The 21997-nt window shown below is 47.3% G+C and overlaps 2 protein-coding genes across 3 annotated transcripts in view; both read right to left on the reverse strand.

The window, feature by feature from the left end:
• Nucleotides 1-1010: 1010 nt before the first annotated feature.
• The window catches only part of LOC110078166 (sialidase-3), a 94053-nt gene continuing 73066 nt past the window's right edge, over nt 1011-21997 (reverse strand). Inside the window, exons 1-3 of one of the 2 annotated variants that reach the window (XM_078390235.1) lie at nt 8785-9144; nt 5633-5845; nt 1011-4110 (exon numbers count right to left, since the gene is read on the reverse strand). In XM_078390235.1, coding sequence (XP_078246361.1) covers nt 3088-4110; nt 5633-5839 — 1230 coding nt within the window. In that variant the 5' untranslated portion in view covers nt 5840-5845; nt 8785-9144 and the 3' untranslated portion in view covers nt 1011-3087. Of the gene's footprint in view, nt 4111-5632; nt 5846-8784; nt 9145-21997 lie in introns of those variants that run through there. The other variant, XM_072993418.2, reaches the window with a different exon arrangement.
• Nucleotides 11636-20968, reverse strand: SPCS2 (signal peptidase complex subunit 2). The gene is made up of 5 exons (XM_078390236.1): nt 20806-20968; nt 16865-16948; nt 15651-15811; nt 13720-13854; nt 11636-12818 (listed from the first exon to the last, which is right to left on the reverse strand). The coding sequence occupies exons 1-5, from the start codon at nt 20908-20910 to the stop codon at nt 12632-12634; spliced, it is 672 nt and encodes a 223-aa protein (XP_078246362.1). The 5' UTR covers nt 20911-20968; the 3' UTR covers nt 11636-12631.

A 21997-nucleotide genomic window follows, 5' to 3' on the forward strand; every position in this document is an offset into this window, starting at 1 on the left:
GAAAAAAAGTGAGATGTGTTTTTTTTGTATGTAAGCAAATTCAGACAGACTCCGAGGATCTTGAAATTGGAAAGGGCCTGTGAGGCCATCCAGTCCAACCCCCCCCGCTCGATGCAGGAATACAAATCAAAGGATATCTGCCAGGGGGTTGTCTAGGTTTCTCTCGAAGGACTCCAGCGTTGGAGCGCCTGCCACCTCCCGAGGTCACAGGTTCCACTGTCGTACTGCTCTAACAGCTTCGCAGTTCTAAGATGAGGGTGACGTTTGCCCCTCTGAAATAAAGAGGTGGGCAATACTCCTAGTAAAGTTAGGAAAGTTTTCTTTTTGGTCTACAACTGCCAGAAACCTGAGCCAATGCAGCTAGTGAACACGCTCTGCAGGGAATCCTGGGAATTCTACTCCTAAAACACACTTTTTCTAGTCGTTGGACTCAACATAGAGTAACCTCTAACAAGAGGGGGAACTTAAAAGCCCCCACAGCCTCAATCTTGGCTATTTCAGGACTACACACAAATTAATAAAAATTGACCACTGCCCTTTATGCGACCCAGAACAAGGGGAACATAGCCTTCTCTGAAATGATCAGATAAAACTGGCCTAGAGACTGATGTGCAGTGGGGTCCACTTTGGAATCACATCTTAAAAGGACACTAAAAATGACCAGGTACAGAAAGATGCCAGTGTGGTGCAGTTAGCAGACAGAGGGGTCAGACTTAGGACTCAGAAGATCTGGGTTCTAATCCCGTGCTTGGCCATGGAAACTCACGGAAAGAATAGATCTCAAATACTTTGAAAAAAAAACTTGTTTAGGGTTGCCATAAACTGGACGAGACTCAACGGCACATAACACCATCAGATCCCAAGATAGGGTGCTTGACTCCCCCAGAAGTCCTCCAGAGGTATGTAGAAACCCACCCAACCCCAGCAAAGGTCAGAAGCCTGGTGTTCATCACAGCTGGCATCCCAATTAAGGGATAATCCCCAAATTAAATCAAACAATCACAATCAAATTACTGTAGTGTTCATCTGAGTATCATAATATAATTTTTTTTCATTGCTGCAATAATTCCAGGCCACATCAGCTTGTCGACGGATATAAACGTTTTTTATACATTGCATAAAAATCACTTCAAGGGTTGTTGTCTGAGAATCCTACTGTAATTAGAAAAACTCTGGCATGACTTAAAAATAGATGAAAACTGAGCTTCAATGGTGGGCAAACCCTTACGACAAAAATATAGGAGCAAAATACAGACCCATATCAGAAAGAACGTTTTAAGTGACATTCTTTAAAATAAAAATGCAGGAGCTTTATCGTCGATAAAGGCAGAGAATACATCTTTAGAATAAAATTATTTAAAAAGAAAAAGCATCACAATTTTAAAAGCCTTTAGAAGCCTTAAAAGCCCTCTTACAAATAAACACAGAATAAGGTTGAAGTTCTTAGAATATAGAAAATGAAAAATAGCCTCTAAGCATGTTAAGAACACAGACCAAAAAAAATATTTCTTGCCCACCCAAAGCCATTCAAAGTCTATGAATAAATTCTGATGGTTGATTTTCTGATGCTGATATTATACATGTGCAGCATAATGCAAAGCTGTCTTGTTATGAATGAAGCCCTCATCCTGCGGAAGATTTTTGTCAGTCCTACTTCCACGTTTTTCTATCTCTTCTCAATTGTTTCCCTTTCCTCTTATCTTGTTTTTACTAAATGCGGATTTTCCACAGCAGGAAATTCTACACATACCAGCCCAATTCAAATTCTTTCATGCCCATCCGGTTCAGTTTCATTAAGTCGGCAAAGTTTGTTTACTAAAACATTGTGGTTTTGACTAATCCTTAATTTGACATAACTGCTGTTCAACATATCAAAAACGTGAAGTCTTAAACCTGCATTTTTACAATTTTCCAAAGGATGACACTCAAGTTCACTGAAAGATGACATTTAACTGTCACCTGTCGGAAAACTGCTTATAAATTCTGTAACCCTGGCCTGCCGTTAATTGTTCCGGCACACTTAGAAGTGTTATGAAATGACTCAGAGTAGCAGATCCAAAATGTAGTTTTAAACAGCGCTTTATTTTTAAGGCTTTTCCCTGCCTTCCTCCATACTTTTCCAAGAACTCTTATAAAACAAAATTTCAAATACTGACAACACAACAAAATGTCTCCCACTGTAGCTGAGCCCTGCCAAGACGAAGGGAAATAACGTCCAAACGAGAAACTAAGATGGCAGTCTGTTCTACGAGCGTCTTGTTAGTTACGTGCTAAAGGTGTTCAGAATTCTATTTTTGTCATAAGGGCGCCTGGCAAATTCTGTGAGTGTAGTCCTAAAACTCACATTTGTACACCTCTATGTGCCACTAAGTTATTTACACAACTTATGGGGAACCTCGTACGGTTTTCAAGGTTTGCGAGATGTTCAAGGAGAGGTTTGAACTTGTCCACCCCCAATGAGTTTCCTAGGTGAGCGGAGATTTGAATCCAGGCCATCCGAATGCAACATTTTGTCCCTTACTCTGCATTGGCTGCACATTTACTTGGAAGTAAGTCCCCCTGAACAAACACAGCAGGACGTTACGCTGTTTCCTGCCAACCACTGATCAAGACATGTTGAAGGCAACTCAGGCCACCAGCTCAACCGAAATAGGGTTGCTCCTTATAAGAAATGTTGTGTTCAGGTAGAATAGATGTCAAGTAACGAAAGGTGTCTGAGACACAATTCAGATGCTGCCGAGTTCTCCAGAAGGCACAAATCAAGGGCTGAACCCGGTCCCACTACTGTTTCTGGATGGAAAGCAATAACCCCTGAACTGGAGGCATAAATTCATTTCATCAGAGGGGCAGGTTATTTCAGTTTTAGTTGTCATTTTGCTTTAATTTTCATAAGAGACTTCCAAACATTAGAACGGGAAGCAGATGCTGAAGGGGAGGAGAACATAGAAGCTATCCTAGCAAGGTGGCCCAATTTACAAAGGAAAAGCCCAACAGAAGAGACTCCCTTCATGACAAAGATGGGCGGGAGAAGAAAAATGGCAGGTTCTCGCGGGCTGTTCTTGAGCGCTGAATATCGTCCGGATCCGTTTAGCTTAGTGATGCTTCCGAGGGGGTCTCAGGACGAGAGCAACATTCCCTCACATTCCTCAAGAGATCAATGTCCCTGAAGAGTTGAAAGGCAATCTCCTCACAGGCTGAGGAAACGCCACACTCGAACAAGCAGCCAAACGTCAGCGACTCGCCCTCCTCACACACGGCCAAATCCGAGTAGCCGCTGGGTCCTTTATATAAGACCCAGGGTTTTGTCCAGCGTCCCTTTTCCAGAGCGGAGGTTGTCAGGTAGATGCCCAGATCCGTGCGCTTGTGTGCATGGGTGGGGTGCGAGAAGATCAGCCAAGATTTAGTGCTCTTGAGGGACATCAAGGACCGATCCGACTCCGAAGGTCTCAGCATGGGGGTGAAACTCACGATGCTTCCCTGGCAACCATGGGGTGGCTCGGACAACTCTTCGCACAGAGAGGACGCCTCAAAACGGTCCTGGCCAAGCTTGGTAAAGGCTTCGGCCCGCTTCCGGTCAGGACTGCGCGCATTGCAATATAAGATTTTGCTGTCGTCCTGGTGGATCAACTCAGCCACTTGACACTCTGTGGTTCGCAAATTCTCCAGAAGTTGGCCATGGGCCCAATTCTGCCCACCGTCATCGCTGTACAATATGAAGCAATGGGGCTCCGTCGAAGACACAACTTTGTCACCAGAAGGCTCCTTGTGGATGTGGTAGGTGTAGGCTGGAACCACCAGCCGCCCGGAGGTCAACTGGACGCCGTGGCCTGGCCCGACAGCAAAAGTGGCCCAGTTTCTCAAGTCGTCCCCGATCGCCTGGTCTGTCAGGTCGGTCACCTGGCTCCAGGTGCGGCCACCATCTTGGCTGGAGACGTAGCACAGCCTGGCCGCATTCCTCCCTGTCCGGATTTGGTGCCACTCTGTAACGTGGGTCTGGACGCAGATGAAGAAGAGGAAAACGGTGCCGGTTTTTCTGTCATAAACTGGGCAAGGGTTCATGGTGCGGTGGCCGGGCAACATGGCGGTCTCCAGCGCCTCCACCGGACCCCACTGGAGGAAAGCAGAGAACAGATGTTAAGAAATAATTCTAGGTTCTCAGGTTTCTGCAGGGTGGAATGCAGCATGTGGGCAACGTGGAAGGCTCAGGGAACCTTTTTACCTTCCTCTGGACCCCACTACAGCAAGAGAGAAAGAAGTGATTAACCAGCAAATTTCTGTGTCTGTCCAATACCAGGAACAATCTACACAACACATTGAAAGCCAAATTAAATTTGCTTCTCTAACATGAACTCTACCTGCGTGTTTCCCAGCAAAGATGCATGTCTGGTTTGGCTCCACATTACACTTCTCTTTACCCCCGTGCAAACACGGACCCATTTTTCTTGCAGCTTCCCTTTCCTGTTTGTGAAGATCTCTGAAGATGAGAGGTTGACCTATCTTCTTAAGAACATAAGGAGAACCCTGAAGCTGGTCTATCTAGACCAAAGGCCCCTCTAGTCCAACTTTCTGTTCATATTGTGGCCAACTGGCTAGCCACAGGAAGCCCACGATGACCTACGTGAGCAGGGAGATTTGCCACGAAGGTCTTCTTCTCTGTCCCACGGTATGTGGAGACACAAGAGAGGGCCACCTCAACTGTGGAATGCCCCCTACATGGAGGCCCAGCTTGTGTTAATGCTACCCTCATTTCAACTTAAAACCCATCTGTGATGGAATTGGGGGAAGGGGAAAGAGGTGACATGGAATGATAATGTGTGCTAGGAAGAAAACATGGATTAAATCACCAATAGGGAGGGAAATCAAACATTCGATGTGCCCTCTGTCACAGTGAGTTGGCCAGAATACATTTCAAAGGGGACGGATCCATGGCTTCCCCATGGATCTGGTATAGGTCCGCTCAAAGCAGGCTTCGGTAATGGGTGGGGAAAGTCTTTCCTCCCCGAGGATAAGGAGTCAGTTGGTAAGGGAGGGAATCCATTAATTTGAAAACACTTGAGGGTGTGTGTGTGTGTGTTAGAGAGATACTTGGAAGGATTAACAGCAAGGATAGGTGATGAAAGCATCTGGAAATTGAAGCATTCTTCCCTATAAAACAAGCAAGCGAGAGAGAGAGAGAGAAAGAATTTATGTAAGGGTAAAAACGTCATTTGTCCAGTACTGATCTGCTTACACTTGAGAAGACCCCCCTCTGCACAGGTAACAGTAGGGCTAGAATTAAGTAAGATGGCTACATTAGCTCCAACTTTCTCGTATACTTGTAAACAGAATAAAATGGCAAGGATACCATAATTTTTCAGTATTTCAACTTTCAAAGTAAGCTAAATTCCATAGTGTCACCCTGAAAGTCTCCTCTTTCAGCACATCACTATATTATTATTATTATTATTATTATTATTATTATTATTATTATTATTATTATTATTATTATTATTATTATTATTATTATTATTATTATTATTATTATTATTATTATTATTATTATTAAACTCAAATAGCATGAAGAACTTGTAAGTTTTAAGACAGAGGAGCAAAGCAGAAAGGAGCTGAGGGACCCTTCCTTCTCTAGCATTACCTGGACCGACATTCCGTCTTTCCGCCCCCTTCTCATCACCAGGAATTCGGCATGTTCGTCCCTGAACGAGGTGCGTTTCTCTGCAAATGCCAGGAAGGTGGGCTCGGAGGGCAGGTAGAGCAGGGCCGGGATGCGGTACGTGAGGCCATCTGGGGCAGCCTGGCAGAAGAGCGTCACCTTCTCAGAGTGACCTTGAGGCTCCGACATTGTTTTCTGGAAGGTCAGCCATATTTAAAGGAAGAGAAGAAGGAACACAGGAAGCATGAGAAGTTTTTCATCTTGTCGCAAGATGCCTGGAGTCCCAATTCTGGGAGAAACATCAGGGTGTAAACACAGTCAAGAATCAGTCAATCAACCAAGGGTTCAGTCACAAAACAGAAATAAAGGTTAAATGCAAAGTATCATGGGCAGTTTTCCAGTCATAAAAGGAGGGAACGTGTGGCTTTCCAGATGTAGCTGGGCTGCAACGTCCATCATCCATCAGGACAGCTCATGGAATCCACCCTCCCTCCCAGCTGGTGCTGAGGGATGATGGGGGCCACACTCCACCTCCAACATCCAGGGGGCCACGGGTGTCCCACCTGCGCTATGAAACAAAAGTCACATAAAAGCAAAAAAACCCGAAGGAAATCTTGGAACAAAAACCCAGATCACGTTCCTTCAACCCTGTCGCCCTCCTGACATGTTGGTCAAGAAGGGCTCTGGTGGCTGGGGAGGATGGGAATTATAGTCTGGCCAATGCAGGAAGAAAGGAGAGGCCCACAGATGGACACCCTTTACTCAGTAAAAGAAATATAAATAGCCGTGCGTAATTTGCTGTCCCTCTTTGCTCTGAAAGAGAGAGAGAAAAAAATCTCCTTCCACAGAAGAAAGTTTCATGTAGTCTGAGAAACACTAATTGATCTTACAGAATCCTGTATTCCATTCCCAAGACAAACAAACAAACAAAACCTCTCCACCTGTTAATAAAAGCAGTCAAATGAAGTAATTATTGCCATTAAGAACATCACCAAGGAGATAAAAGAATCAGTGTTAACATTTCCTCCACTCTGAAGGAAATCAACCCTGAGTGCTCACTGGAAGGACAGATCCTGAAGCTGAGGCTCCAATCCTTTGACCATCTCATGAGAAGAGACAACTCCCTGGAAAAGACCCTGATGTTGGGAAAGTGTGAAGGCAAGAGGAGAAGGGGACGACGGAGGACGAGATGGCTGGACAGGGTCATCGAAGCGACCAACATGACTTTGACCAAACTCCAGGAGGCTGTGGAAAGCAGGAGGGCCTGGCGTGCTCTGGTCCATGGGGTCACGAAGAGTCGGACACGACTTAACGACTAAACAACAGAAGTGTTGCTAAAGGTCGAAATTTGAAAAAAGAGGGATGAAGGGGTCTCGTTAATACATATAATGTATACATATATATATCTTAGCCTGACCATAGTCATATTGCTTTTGTAACAGCTTTGATGCATGGTTAGGTCTTTGCTTGCTAGACAAGAATAGATACAGAAGGGAGGCCACCTGCATTCTGTTGCTTGTAAGTAACTGGTCTAATTAAAAGTCTGTCCTTGGAAACGGTTCATGCAATACCAATTATAGAACACCCCCCCCCATTTCTCCACCTGCTCCCAACCCTCTTGGTCCCGCTTTCATGTTATGCCTTATAAAAATGTACTACTGTATCAGTGGGGCGCCTTCTCCCTCTCATGCTTTTCCTGGGAGTGGAGATTGTGCCTTATTTTGCTGCCTTTCAGCTGGAAATAAACAAATGTCTATTCAGGATCTCTCTGGCTGATTGATTAATATGTCAGAGACAGGCAATAAATATTAGGAATTCGTCCTGGGCCCTTCATTTATTAATCTTGGGACCCTTCACTATATTCCTTGTTTTCAACCTTACATTTAGTCTTTCGGTGTTACAAGCCGCCTTGGGTTTTTTGTCAAGGGGAAAGGCGGGGTTAAAAATATTAGAAAGAAAGAAAGAAAGAAAGAAAGAAAGAAAGAAAGAAAGAAAGAAAGAAAGAAAGAAAGAAAGAAAGAAAGAAAGAAAGAAAGAAAGAAAGAAGGAAGGAAGGAAGGAAGGAAGGAAGGAAGGAAGGAGGGATCGAAGAAAAAAGAAAGAAAGAAAGATAGATAGAAAGAAAGATAGAAAGGAAGGAAGGAAGGAAGGAAGGAAGGAAGGAAGGAAGGAAGGAAGGAAGGAAGGAAGGAAGGAAGGAAGAAAGAAAGAAAGAAAGAAAGAAAGAAAGAAAGAAAGAAAGAAAGAAAGAAAGAAAGAAAGAAAGAAAGAAAGAAGGAAGGAAGGAAGGAAGGAAGGAAGGAAGGAAGGAAGGAAGGAGGGATCGAAGAAAAAAGAAAGAAAGAAAGATAGAAAGATAGAAAGGAAGGAAGGAAGGAAGGAAGGAAGGAAGGAAGAAAGAAAGAAAGAAAGAAAGAAAGAAAGAAAGAAAGAAAGAAAGAAAGAAAGAAAGAAAGAAAGAAAGAAAGAAAGAAAGGAAGGAAGGAAGGAAGGAAGGAAGGAAGGAAGGAAGGAAGGAAGGAAGGAAGGAAGGAGGGATCAAAGAAAAAAGAAAGAAAGAAAGATAGAAAGGAAGGAAGGAAGGAAGGAAGGAAGGAAGGAAGGAAGGAAGGAAGGAAGAAAGAAAGAAAGAAAGAAAGAAAGAAAGAAGGAAGGAAGGAAGGAAGGAAGGAAGGAAGGAGGGATCGAAGAAAAAAGAAAGAAAGAAAGATAGAAAGGAAGGAAGGAAGGAAGGAAGGAAGAAAGAAAGAAAGAAAGAAAGAAAGAAAGAAAGAAAGAAAGAAAGAAAGAAAGAAAGAAAGAAAGAAAGAAAGAAAGAAAGAAAGAGAAGGAAGGAAAGAAGGAAGGAAGGAAGGAAGGAAGGAAGGAAGGAAGGAAGGAAGGAAGGAAGGAAGGAAGGGAGAGAAGGGAAAGAGAGAAAGAAAGAAAGCTGTTGATACCAAGATGGAATTATTGCCTGGTGATACTGAAATAAAAAGAAAGAGGGGCTGCTGGGGGGGGCTTTTGCCCTAAAATCCCCCCCCCCGCCACCGCCGCCCTCGAAGGAGCGACGCCCTGCCAGCTGGACCCCCTCCTGCTATGACGGAGGAACGGATTATTTGGGGTAACGTCCCTCCCGCCCCCCCGTTACTTACCGTGCCTTGGGCAGGGGATGCCTGGGAGGATCGGGCGGCAGGATCAGGCTCACCTAGAAGAAGTGGGGGTGGAGGAGGAGGAGCAGGGAGGGAGGGAGGGAGGCAAGGGAAAGGGGGGCGACGGTCTTTTCCCTGCCCGGATCCTCCCTCTGCGCCCAATCCAAACCGGCGCAGCCTCGCTCGGGCGCGGGCGCAAAAAGAGAGGCTCCTTCCCTGTCACTCCGGGTTTCTTCCAGGGGTCATTTCTGAATGCACACTCACGGGTTTCGTCTGCGCCTGCGCAGAGGTCTCCGGGAATAGTGTTGCGCTCAAACGTGCATTGGCCAGATCCGCCACACACGCCCCCAGTACACGTGCTCCGCCCGTCCTTACGACGGCCTCCCTCCCAAACTGTGCCCGTCCTCGGGGAAGTGTGGATTCACCGGGGACCCCTGGAAGAACCAGAACTACAGGTAAGTCACCTGCCTGTCTCCTTCGTGATCTCCAATGGGTGACCGACCAGCTGACCTTACCGGTGGTGGAGGGTCCTCACGGAAAGACCCAGGACAAGACCGCACGTGTGAAAGCTGCATCCGCCTTGGCCCCTTGCATCCCGGCGATAATGGGATGCAACGGTCCACGGAATGGACCAGGTAGCAGCCTTGCAGGTATCTGGAATAGGTACACCTGGCAGAAGGGGCTATTGCCCTGGTGCAGACCTGGGCAAAATGTGGCCCTCCAGATGTTGCTGAACTGCCACTCCCAGCAATCCTAGCCCACATGGCCAATACAGTGGTGCCTCGCTAGACAGTTACCCCGCATGACAGTTTTTTCGCTGGACATTGACTTTTTGCGATCGCTATAGCGATTCGCAAAACAGCGATTCCTATGGGGGAATTTCGTTGGACAGTGTTTGGTCCCTGCTTCGCAAACCGATTTTCGCTAGATGACGATTTTGACAGCTCCCTCCACGCTCGCAAAACGATGATTCTTCCCCATTGGAACGCATTAAACAGGTTTCAATGCATTCCAATGGGGAAATGCTTTTCGCTAGACGATGATTTCGCTAAACAGCAATTTCAGTGGAACGGATTATCGTTGTCTAGCGAGGCACCATTGTAGTTGGGATTTGCAGTTCAGCAACATCTGGAGGGCCACACTTTGCCCAAGGAATGAGCCTTAATCTGTGTAGGCAGAGGCTTTTGAGCAAGCTGATGCATTAGGTGTATGGTTTGAACCATCCATCGTGAGATGCTTTGAGGAGATACATGTGTTCCTCTATGTGGCAAATGCATAGAGAGGCCGTTCTTTTGAATTCGAACTCAAGAGCCCTTCTCACATCCAGAAGGTGGAGGGATCGCTCGAGGTCCCTTGTCGGTGACCAGAAGACAGTACAGAGGACAATAGGTTGACAGGACATGAAATTTGGAAACGGCCTTAGGGAAGAAGGAGATGTCTGGACCCATTGTGACTTTATCCTGATGAAACTGCAGGAACAGAGGGTCTACTCGTAGGGCTGCAAGTTCAGACACCTTAAGGGCCGATGTGAGAGCAACTAGAAATAACACTTCAAAGGAGAGCAGATGCTCAGAAGAAATAGCAAGAGGTATGTTGGTGACTCAATTGTCTTAAGGTGCACAGCCTGCAAGGAGGATGTGGTGGATGGAGAAGCAGCTTAGAACCCAGGAGACCTGGATTCAAATTCTCACTCAGCCAGAGAGATGCACCAGGGAGGGGAACTGGTAGACCCACTCCTTATACACCTCCGATTGCCTTGAAAGCCCTATCGGGGTTGCCCTAAGTTGGAAGTAACTGGACAGTGGGTGACAAAGAAGAGGGCTGATCTCATTTCCCCTGTCCATCTGGGCAATGCTAACTGCAGGCTTGCTACTCTTGTGTTTGAACACAGGCCAAATAGCCAGGTTGCACATTTTGCCTCTGAAAAACCATTTGATTTTCAAATGAAAAGGGAAACTCTTAACATTACAATTTGATGTACATTACTAAACATAGCAATCTATTCTAATGTGTTGAAACGCACCAGATGGCACCGCCGGGCAAATCTTTTGGCTTTCGATTATTTTTTAATACTACGGCCTTGAACTGTTTTGGGACAGTTTCCAAGGGTATGCATCCTGCTTATTAAGCAGAGTCCTAACTTCATGGCCCACCTTGAAGGCCATTGAGTCTCACGGCAAGCTGCCCCATTAGCAGGTCTGTGTGCTGACCAAAGCAAACAAGTATCAGCCCATTTCCTCAGATCCAGAAAGAAAAAACATGAAACCGGGCCTTCTCGGCAATGGCTCCCCATCTTTGGAACAATCTCCCCTCCAAGATCTGGGCATTTTCAAAAGATAACTTAAAACCTGGCTATTTAGGCAGGCCTTCCCTTCGGGCACCACTTAACTTTAATTCCCCATCTTGCATATCTGTCTATTGTTAAATTGTTGTGAAACTGTATTTATATGTCAATTGCTTTTATCTGTTGTGAGCCGCCCAGAGTAGATAATGTCTAGATGGGCGGCATATAAGTCTAATAAATAAATAAATAAACCTGGTGGCTTGCCACTAGATGAGCAACATAGCCATTTAATAAATAAATCTCCAGCAAAGACAATGTTAAAAAGCACAGAAAAGGGGAAGCAAGCATTAACAGAAACGGTATGGATAGCAAACAGCCCGCATAGGGGGAAACGTGTAAATTGAGAGTGGAAAAATGAATAAATGCAAAGAGTAACAAATGTCGAAGTGAGATGGTTCGCAAACACCTTACAGCTCTGTTTGCAGGCGAGAATGAAAATAAGGCAAGGTTCTGCCCCTTCTCAAAAGCACCCTTTTAGAACACCACAGCCATTAACACATCCACACTGTGTTTAAACTTAAGTTTGTTCCTTTTATTGGAAAAAAGACATTTTAGAAAACGGCAGTTTATATAAGGGGGGGAAAAAGGTTCTTCAGCATGAATAAGTGCACCAGATGGACCCTGCCCCCCCCCAAAAAGCTACCTTCCCCACATGGAAGTACATTTTAAAACTCCTTGCCATTTCTTTGTTCAAACTCTGTAGTTTTCTCGAAATACCCCCAGCCCACCCATCTCGCTTCCAAGTCTGGATAGTTCCACCTTCCCCACCCAACGCCGAGGTCTCTCCCCCAGCCAATAAAAGCTTTTTTTTAAGCATGTCCCTTTCCTGTCTTTGATAAATATAAAAAATAAAGAAAACTTGCTTCAAAATGGACATTTGTTTAATAATGGATACAGCGCCCTGAATTGCCAACATAAGATATTAAGTAAGGAGTCAATCCCTTCCAGAAGATGGGACAAAATATATATATTTCATATATAGATCTATATATATTTATTTAAATCAGCATGGCCTTTGTGGTGAACTCTGCCTTATAAAGGACTGTTAGCTTTAAAAAGAGAAGAAACTTGCACAGCGGTTGCCTCTGACTTAGGGTCCTCCAGATGTGTTATACAACTCATCCCCAGGCAACACTATCATGATTGGCATTCTCATCCTATGCATCTGGGTGGTACCATACTTGGGGGGGGGGGGGAGCTTGTTCTAAAAGATTCAGCAGCCCCTTTCTTTTCCTACTTCAAAACTGGTTGCAAAGCACCTTGTCAAAGCAGGTAAGATGTTGACCACAGAGCAAGACAAAGCCAAGGTTAACCTGGAATTTGCAGGTCATAAATTTTAAAACCGTTCTTCTCTGGAGAGGGAGAGAGAGAGAGAGAGGAAAAGAAGGGAAGGAGAGAGGGGACCTCTGGACAAAAACTAAGGCTCGCATCCGTTGCTATTTTGCTTTATTGGCTTAAACTCAGCACGAGCCCAGCGGGACGGTGGACACCGGGCGGGGTGGTGCATTACTTCATCTTCCGTTCTGAGAGCAGGCTATCATGCAGCTTGGAGACTTCTGGCTCAAAGGCTTCCATTACTAAGGTACCATTGCCGTCAAAGAATTTTGCGACGGATTTTGTGAACTCCGCCTCCCGCTGCTGTTTGGTCCTGCCACTGATGAACGTCATTTTCAGGGTGTACTTGTCATCGAACCTGGAGAGTGAGGAACAGAAATGCTGCTATTGGGGAGTGAAAGAGAGGAGGGAGGAGGCCAGAGAGACCGTATCGGTTCTCATCGGAAAATAGGCAGGTGCAAACATAAGTGATTGATAAAATTTGTGTGGCAACCACAGGGAAGGGCTCCGTCTACCTTCGCTTGTCATGTGGATTTCAAATATCTAGCGTGCAACAGGTAGAAACGAGCCTCACACACCTTGAGTTTGCTCCCGAGGCACAACCAGAGGGGGAATGGAGCAGCCCGAGGCTGTCACTTCACTGCCAGGTCTCATCTGCTTGGGGAGTAATTCTGTGCTCTCTCAACTTTACACCACTGCTTCACCCTACATTCTCTGCAAGGCGATAAAGCTACATGCAGATTGCATGATGGGTGCCAGGCTCACACAAGTCCCACCATGTGAGCCTCCCAGAGTTTGGAAATGTTTACTTTTTTGGGACTCCCACAAGGAATTCTGGAATTCATGCTACCCAGTGAACCAAGCAGATTTTCCCAAACTCCAAACCCGACTCTCTCCATGCAAGGAACACGTTCGAGCCTAAGCTGTCTCCCTCAGACATGCTTTCAATGTGCTGGGACACAGTTTTGGAAAAGGGAGCATTCGATCCCCTTAGCCCTGACGTCTAGTCTGCAGAGACACCTTGCTCTGTAGCCCTCCTTCCACTTTCATTAGATGTTGCCTGGGCCCTCTTAAACCTGCGTGGGCTACTTTTAGAGCTTAAGTGTTTGTCTTCCCTTCAAAACAAGTGAAAGCAAAGACTCTGAGGCTGCTCAAACCTGCAACTGGGACCAAATATCACAATGGCAGAGAAAACAAACAGAAGCCAGAAAATCAGCGTCTGATTCAAAGGGTGGCTCTTGATGTTGATAAGCGGGTACCTTTTCAAACTTGACGATAGCTGCCAGATGTCGTCGGGATCCATTCCTGCGGGATCTTTTCTGTGTGCTACCAAGAAGATGCTTTTCTCCTTGTATGAGGTATAGATGGTCAGAATCCCCATCATAACAAAATACGTTGAGCAAGGTTAAAGAAAAAAAGACATGCAGACCAAGTACAACCTAGCAAAATATTCCAAGTCTGAGACTAAAGATAATCCTGGGTGAGAGAGAGGCACGACTCTGCCAGGGCTTTGCCATCCAAAACGTTTGATACGATGGGCACATCAATCTAACCTGTACATGGTTCCTGAACTGCTCAAGCCCAACCTGAAACAGCAACCTGTAGCATGGACCATTTAGATTTTTAGATTAGGCATCCTCCAGTCTCGAGAGATGATGGGAATGTGCTCTGAATGGAGGACTTGGAACAGCGTCTGGTGGGGCTGAGAAGGCCAATTCGAGAGTGGCCATCCCTTCCACACTGAAGACAAATCCAATCTGTCCCCTGTCCGGCTCCCTGCTTTTGCTGCTTTTGCATGGACCATTAAAGGGCAATAATTTCTAATACTTACACAAACACACACACATATCCAGTATGTCTGCATGATTCTTTTGTTTGCTCCATTTTGGGCATAAGGAAATGCCAAACCTTCCACGTACCTTCAGAGAAGGCACAGGAAGACCTCGAGATTTAAACATTCCACTGCAGAAGAAAGAGAGAAGCAAAAGATTCACCCATCCAGAGTTTTTGTCCTTGAAAATCTGGCCTGGAAGCACTTTGCTTTTCACCTGCTTTTGGAGCGTTTGATCAAGGCTGTTGCCTTTTTATTTCAGACTGGCTTCTTCTATCTACCACACTTTCCTCCTCTGTGCTGGGAACTGCTGTACCTCATGGATTTATCTATTACAAATGGATGCAAATTCTCATGCTTCACCATAAATTTGGATGGAAAGAAAATTAAATTTTTTTAAAAAAAATTAAAGGTGGGAAGAAGCAAATGGGAAAAACCCATCCATCTGCTAGACGGATTCACAAATTCAAGACGCCATTCTTTTAAAATGTGACGAGCATAATATTTCAAGTGAGGAACGTCTCTCTCTCTCTCTCTCTCTCTCTCTCTGCACACTTTCTGCCCACCAGGAATAATTTTATAACCCACTTTGTTTCTTGTTTTAATCTAAGCCGCTTTGGGTCCCTTGTTGGGAGAAATATGGCATAGAAATAAAACTAATAAAAAAATAAATAAGCTATTCGCACCCTTGGTAAAGTTTGCCCTTGACTCTGAGTCCAGTCCTGTCCGACTCTAGGGTGCAGTGCTCATCCCCGTCTGCAAGCTGTAGAGCCAGCGTTTGTCCGAAGACAATCTTCCGTGGTCACGTGGCCAGCGCGACTAGACACGGAACGCCGTGACCCTCCCACCGTAGGGGTACCAATTTATCTACAGTACTTGCATTTTTACATGCTTTTGAACGGCTAGGTTGGCAGGAGCTGGGACAAGTGACGGGAGGTCACTCCGTCGCATGGATTCAATCTTACGACTGCTGGTCTTCTGACCTTGCAGCACAGAGGTTTCTGCGGTTTAACCCACAGCGCCACCCACGTCCCTATAATTTTTTTTTCAGTCTGTGGCCCTCTTCAAATGCAGGCTATTTGGGCCCCACTGAGAGTGGATGCTCTAGATGAGTGGCAGATGTTCTTGGACTGCAACTCCCAGAAATCCTGGCCAGCGCAGCGGGTGGGTGAAGGTTTCTGGGAGCTTTAGTCCAAGAACACCAGGGTCACTCCAGGTTGGGAACCCCTGTTTTAGAGGTAGCATCGGACAATTCAACTTCTAAATACAAATTAGATCCAATTGCTGGCAGAAAAGACGCCAAACCAACCAAGGGGAAACGAAATCTGGTAGCTGAACGGAACGCCCAGAAGAGGATATGACACGACACACACGGCAAGGACTGGCTTGGACTCGGGGAAGGGATGAAGATAATCCCAGATTAAAGCCACAATGGCAAAAAGGCAGGAGATCGTGCAAATGATGAGGCGGCCATCAATGAGGCAGAAGTTCTCCACGTACTTGTACTTTTCCAAGAGAACCTGATGGAAGAAGAAGAAGAAGAATCACGAAGGTGAGACGCAGATGCCCAGCCACACAAACGGAAGAGCACGCTTGGCACAGACGTGGTCCCTGCAAGTCATCTGAGACATCTGTGCCGGTTGTGTGTGACACCACCGGATGATGTGTCCCGATGGAGTCAACCTGAATGTCCTCTGTGTGCCACTTGGATTCTGACCCTTCCACATCGGGACAGTTTGGTCTTGTGTTCCAGAGTGCTTTGAAGGCATCCTGCAGTGCCAGGAACGGTTCTTAAGCCTCTCTTCCAGCCTCCGTTCTCAGGAGGAAGGATGGGGTTCAGCATGCTTATCCCAGTGGGCGAAAGGGAGCACTCCTTCCACGCATGAGCTGCAAGGGACAACGGCCAAGGGCAAGAACGCCTTAAAGGGGCCCGGGAGATGGATGTCACGGGGGGGGGGCTGTCAGGAAGAGGAACTGAGGAACTCCAAGCGGTTTTACAGCCAGGCAGAGAAACATGCCTTTTATTTATTTATTTATTTATTAAATTTATACCCCGCCCCTCTAGACCACGTCTACTCGGGGCAGCTTACAGCATAAAATAGATCAATATAAAAATGTAAAAATACAATTAAAATATTAATTAAGGCAATTAATTTAAGAAAGGAGTACCAAGATGGGATAGAATAAGAAAAGAGGAGGAGAAAAAAAGAGACTTAGCTGACTGTCCATGTGTTCAGAGCTGGCTGGTGAAAGGGTGACAAAACGAGGTCCCAAAATACAGGACACACTCCCCCCGCCCGCAATCTGCGGGATCAGGTATCTCCTGATTCACTTATCCACTGGCTGAAAACACTAAATAAAGAACCCCAGAAATACCGAGGCCTATGTATTTCCAAGGTGTATTTACCAATGGAGCCGGAGACCACATCATGTATATAGGCTCCATATTTCTGTGTTTTTCAGCATCCGTGGAGGGTGAGTGGTGGCGGGGAGGCTTAGAACGGATCTGCGGGCACCCCTGGTCCTTCTTGTTTAGCTCTCCCACCCTTGCAAAGGGAGGAGAGAAAGGATACCTTTTTGGCAGAGTCGTCCAAGGAATTCTTCACGGCGGACCCGTCCCATTTGTCCACTTTGACCGGCTTGTCTTCGATCTTCCACTGCCAGACAAAGGAACAGACCAGAAAAGTTTTCAGAAAAGTGGCGTTGCCTTACACGCACACACACATACACCCAGCCGGCTTTGAGGACAAGAGCTTGGTCTCTTGCCTGCCTGCCCCACGGATGCCCACAGGAGTCTTCGTCCTATGCCGCTCTCCTCTTGTTCCCCTCCCCTCCTCCCCTCTTGCAGTTTATGGATCCTACGCGACTTCCCTTCGGCGGCAGAATGGGTCACCCAGATCATTTGGGCCGCAACACCCGTGACGATGCAGGTGGACAGGAGGAGCAGCAGCAGTTGAACCTTTCAGGCGTTCAGAGACCATAGTTCCTAACGGATCAAAGCTTCTGATGCCCAAACAAGAGCACATGAAGCATGGTTATACCCATCTTATGAAGGCAAAACTGAGGCTGAGGGGGGGGGGAAAGAAAGAAACCAGTGCCCCCCGAGCCACAGCTCAGCTCCCAACTGGGCTACACTCTGAAGAAGCAGGGGGGCTTTCTAGCTTTGGCTCCGAGTCACCTGTGTTCCTAATTCTGGGTAGGCAGATTTTTGAAGAAACCCGAGTGTTAATGAAGAGAGACAAGCAGGAGGATTTCTGTTTATCTCTCTTCATTAATACTGAGATTGAGGACCGTTGCTAGCTGCATTTTGTAAAACCTGTTACTTGTTTGGGGGGGGGAAGCAAAATGGCACAGATAGGTGAAGAGGGCGGATACAGTTTGTTTGTTCATTCGTTTGACTTTTATACTGCCCATCTGGCTACCACAACCACTCTGGGCGGTTCACCGTGAGATAAAACAAGACAAAACCAAAAATTAAACGTAAGAATCCCTCCAGTTCCAGAGGAAGGCTGTCCTCTGGCTGCCAAACTGGAGGCTGGACAGCTGCCCGTTGGGGGATGCTCTAGGTTTGGATTTCCTTCGCTGAGCAGGGGCTGGACTAGAACAATTCCAAGGAGCCCCTCCAAGCCTATGCCTTTCTCACTCGGGCCCAACGTTGCCAACTGTTCTCTCCTTGGTCCTTCCCCAGATCCTTTAAAAGTGGAGCTTCTAGGGATTCAACCCGCAGGCAAAGCGTGAGTGTCCTGTCCCTCAGCAGTGGCTCTTCCCTGCCACGGAATCAGACTGTTTTTCACATTGGCTGTTGTGATCATCAACTAAACATGTTCAACTAAATAGTTAAGATGTATTGATTTTAGAAACATTTACATCCGCTAAAAGGGCACTCCAGTTAATCTGCTGGTCAGGTTAAGCCCTTCTTCATCCAGGTGGATTAAAAAGTGGCATGGAATGAATGGGTCTGGAGGTATGTTCTGATCCCCGCGAGAATCCCAACACCTTGAAGGTTAGGAGAAATGTTAAGGATAGGTTGAACAGATAGGCTGAACAACCTATTGCTATTTTAGGCTGCATCAACAGAACTAGTTTCAAAATATTGTGAAGTACTACTCCCTATCTGTTCAGCACTGGTGAGGCCTCATCGAGAGCCCTGTGTCCAGTTCTGGACACTGTACTTTATGAAAGAATCCAACAAACTGGAACACGTTCAGAGGAGGGCAACAAGGAAGATCAGGGGGCTGGAAACCAACCCCTAGGAAGAAAGGCTGAAAGAACTGGGCATGTTTAGCCTTGAGAAAAAAAGGCAGAGGGGAGACAGGAGAGCTCTTTTCAATTATTTGAAAGGCAGTCACACAGAGGAGGGGCAGGATCTGTTCTCAATCCTCCCAGAGTGAAGGACATGCAACAACGGGCTCAAGTTAAAGGAAGCTAAATTTCGGTGGAATACAGTATCAGGAAAAACGACGATGGAACCCGTGACCTCAAGACGTGGCGAGTGCTCAAAAGCTGTAGAAGAGAAAAATGGACAACCCTCTGTTGGGGCTCTGCTTTGGCTTGGATTCCTACCTTGAGTAGGGGGTTGAACCAAATGGCATTAGAGGCCCCTTCAAACTTTATTATTCTATGGTTGTATAACACAATCCCTCACATATTTTCTACTTTATATGAGAGGGAGATGGACAATTGAAGAATGAAGCCAACGGTCTTAATTTGGCTGTAGATCAACAACAGCCAGACGCATGATTCTAAGAGCTAACGTAGCACAATCACTAGCAGCAGTCCGAGCTTTGCCATCAACTTCCTTCCTTTTACTGCCACCACGACCGAAGGCTTCCTGTTACCCTCAAAGAAAGACACATCATCCTTGTTGAGACAGGACGGTGCCATGGGGACGGTTTAAGTGCCTGTAACTGGAAGAGAATTTCAGACCCATCGCTTCCTAGCTTGGAAACATGTCGTCTACCCCTCTCTGAGGCTCTTAAGTCTAATCTCCGGCCAGAAAGCTTTTATTTTTCTAAGAAACACATTTCCATGACAGAAGTAAGCAGGAAGGAACTAACCCAGTGCCATCTGTCTGAAAATAATTTTTGGCCCGAAAGTCACCGTCTCATCCACAGTTTTTAAAAATCACCCGAGAAGCCAGATACCCTTCAGTTCTAGATGTCAGAGGGAATAAATTTACTTTGATATCCTGCTGTTCTCACCATAGCAGGACCCCAAGCAGCTGAATACAGGATTAAAATTTTTTTTTAAAAAAATTAAAATCCAGTTCAGCTCCAACAGATCTAAGGGATCTAAGGCAGTGGTCCCCAACCTTGGGCCTCCAGATGTTCTTGTACTACAACTCCCAGAAGCCTTCACCACTGCCAATGCTGGCCAGGATTTCTGGGAGTTGAAGCCCAAGAACATCTGGAGGCCCAAGGTTGGAGATCACTGATCTAAGGGATGCATAATACCTAAATGGCAGGTGACCAAAAGCGTCCAGAGGTTATCACCAGCAACTGGCTATCATCAGCAACTGTTAACAGAGAAGGATGCTTCTGTGAAACTGGAAATTCTGGACAGCTTCCTGCAGCCTCGGCACCCTACAGGAACTCTAGACTCCATGGCAAGTTGGCTGACCCCTTCTCTCTATAAAAAACGTGCCTGATGGTTGTTCACTACCGCCCGGCCACCAGCACTCTGCTTCCAACAGCTGGGTAGCAGCAGAACACCTACAAGCAAAGATGGTCAAAGCAACAGCTTTCTATTATGGTCTGCACAATGAATGTGCCCTTGTTTCTCAGAAGGCACCCCCTCCCGCGTTTAATCTCTGACAGAGGGGAGGGTGTTTGGAGGGGATAATGGGCGAGTTAAAAGACACATTGGTGGCCAAGATCTGGGAGATCTGCTGTCAATCCTAGCAAGAGCAGAAATTGGAGAGAAATGACTCCTCCTCCCATTATCCCTCCCCATGCAAGGAAGAGGCCAATGGGACCCGGAGTGGAATAATGCTTGGAGGAATACAAGCCCCACAGCTCTGCAGCAGACAAGACCAAGTGAAGCCAGTGCACAGCCTCACCTGGAACACCCCCGTTTCTTGGACTACAACTCCCCAAACCCTTTTTCCCAGCCCAGCATTCTGGGCATTGTGGTAGCCCTAAATAAATAAAGACTTCCCTCCCCCTCCAAAGTGTGTCATAATCCAACCCTCCCCTTGAAGGGTTGCTAGCAGGACTCCCCCTCCCCTCTGAAAGCCACCCCCACCCTTCGCCCTAGAGATCTCCTGTGGCGGGGAGTTCCACAGGCTCACGGTAGCAGAGGCTCCCTCGCGAAGGGGGAAAGGAGGCACCCGGTGGGGGGGCGATTTCTGAGCAGGGGAGGGCCCCTCCACCCGCACACACACCCCGAGGCCCCCTCGCCCAAGGAAGGGGGCGCGCCTGAGGGCGAGCGAGGGGGTCTTCCCCCCCAAAGCCCTCCTTCTACGCCCCCCCCCGCTTGAACAGGAGGGCGCCCCCTCCCGCGGAGCCGGGGCTACCTTGTCCAGGATCCCGTTCTTGTTCGAGCCCCCGCCGCTGGAGAACCCGCCGCCGCCGCCGCCGCCTCCCGCGCCGCCGCTGCCGCCGAAGCCTTTCGCCGCCATCTTGCCTCCTCCTTCCTCGCTCCGCGACCTGTTCGCCGCCGATTGGCTGAGAGCGAGCCGGGGCCGCAAGGGACGACGGGAGGCGTAGTTTCGAACGCGGCCGCGAAGAATGAAAGGGGGGAACAGGAGGCGGCGGAGAGGCGCCAGAACTCTGGGAAATGGCAAAGGACTCTGGGAAACGTAGTCCGCCCGACACCTCCGGGGCTCCTAGCTTCCCTGTTGCTATGGCTACGGACGGGGCGGGCGAGAACGTGGGGGCAGCGAGGCGGGCCTGGAAGGTGGGAGTCCAGAAGGAAACGGGGAGCCGGCTCCCCCCTCGCCCAGGGCTCGCCTGACCCCGGCAGGCCGAAGCCCAGGTAAATTGGGGGGTCGGGGGGGTCGGATCCCGCCAGCAATCCAGGACAAGGAGAGGGGCGCTTGCCGCTCTAGCCACTGGAGGACTAGAACTCTGTGGTGTGCCCTGCCCACCCAAAAGCTTGTGCCTTCCTCAGTCTAGGGTAGGTCCAGGGGTCACGTGACCTGCTTAACAACAAAAACCCTCCCCCCCCTTTGGCCAGCCCTGGCCCACCTCGCGGGGTGGTTGTGAAGGGAGAAGGAACAGGGACGTTTATGACTCGCTAAAATCATCTCTTTGGTCGAAGAAGCCTGGATAAAAGGGCCAGAGTGAAGAAATGCTTGGGAAGGCAGTCAGTCGCCCATAAATCCCCCTTATCCGCGGGATCGGTATCCGCGGATTCACTTATCCACTGGCTGAGAATATTAAATAACCCGCCCACCCCCCACGCACAGAAATACCTATTTATATGGATTTCCAGAGTGTGGAAGGAGCCAGAGATCATGCAATGGATCGAGTTCGCTCCTTCCACATTTTTCAGCATCCGCGGGGTGTTTGTGGTTTGGAACCCATCCCCCATGGATACTTCAGTCCTACTTACTGTACGGGACTCCTGGACCTTTGATTGTTGTTCCGTGCTTTTCAAAATAGGTGGGATGTTTAAGGACTGGTTTAACTGACAAACTAATCACTGTGCAATTCCTTGGCTGAGCAGGGATTTGAACTCAGGTCTCAACAGTTCCTGCTACCAAG

Source organism: Pogona vitticeps, chromosome 3 (assembly GCF_051106095.1).
Source record: "Pogona vitticeps strain Pit_001003342236 chromosome 3, PviZW2.1, whole genome shotgun sequence".
NCBI classification, from domain to species: domain Eukaryota; kingdom Metazoa; phylum Chordata; class Lepidosauria; order Squamata; family Agamidae; genus Pogona; species Pogona vitticeps.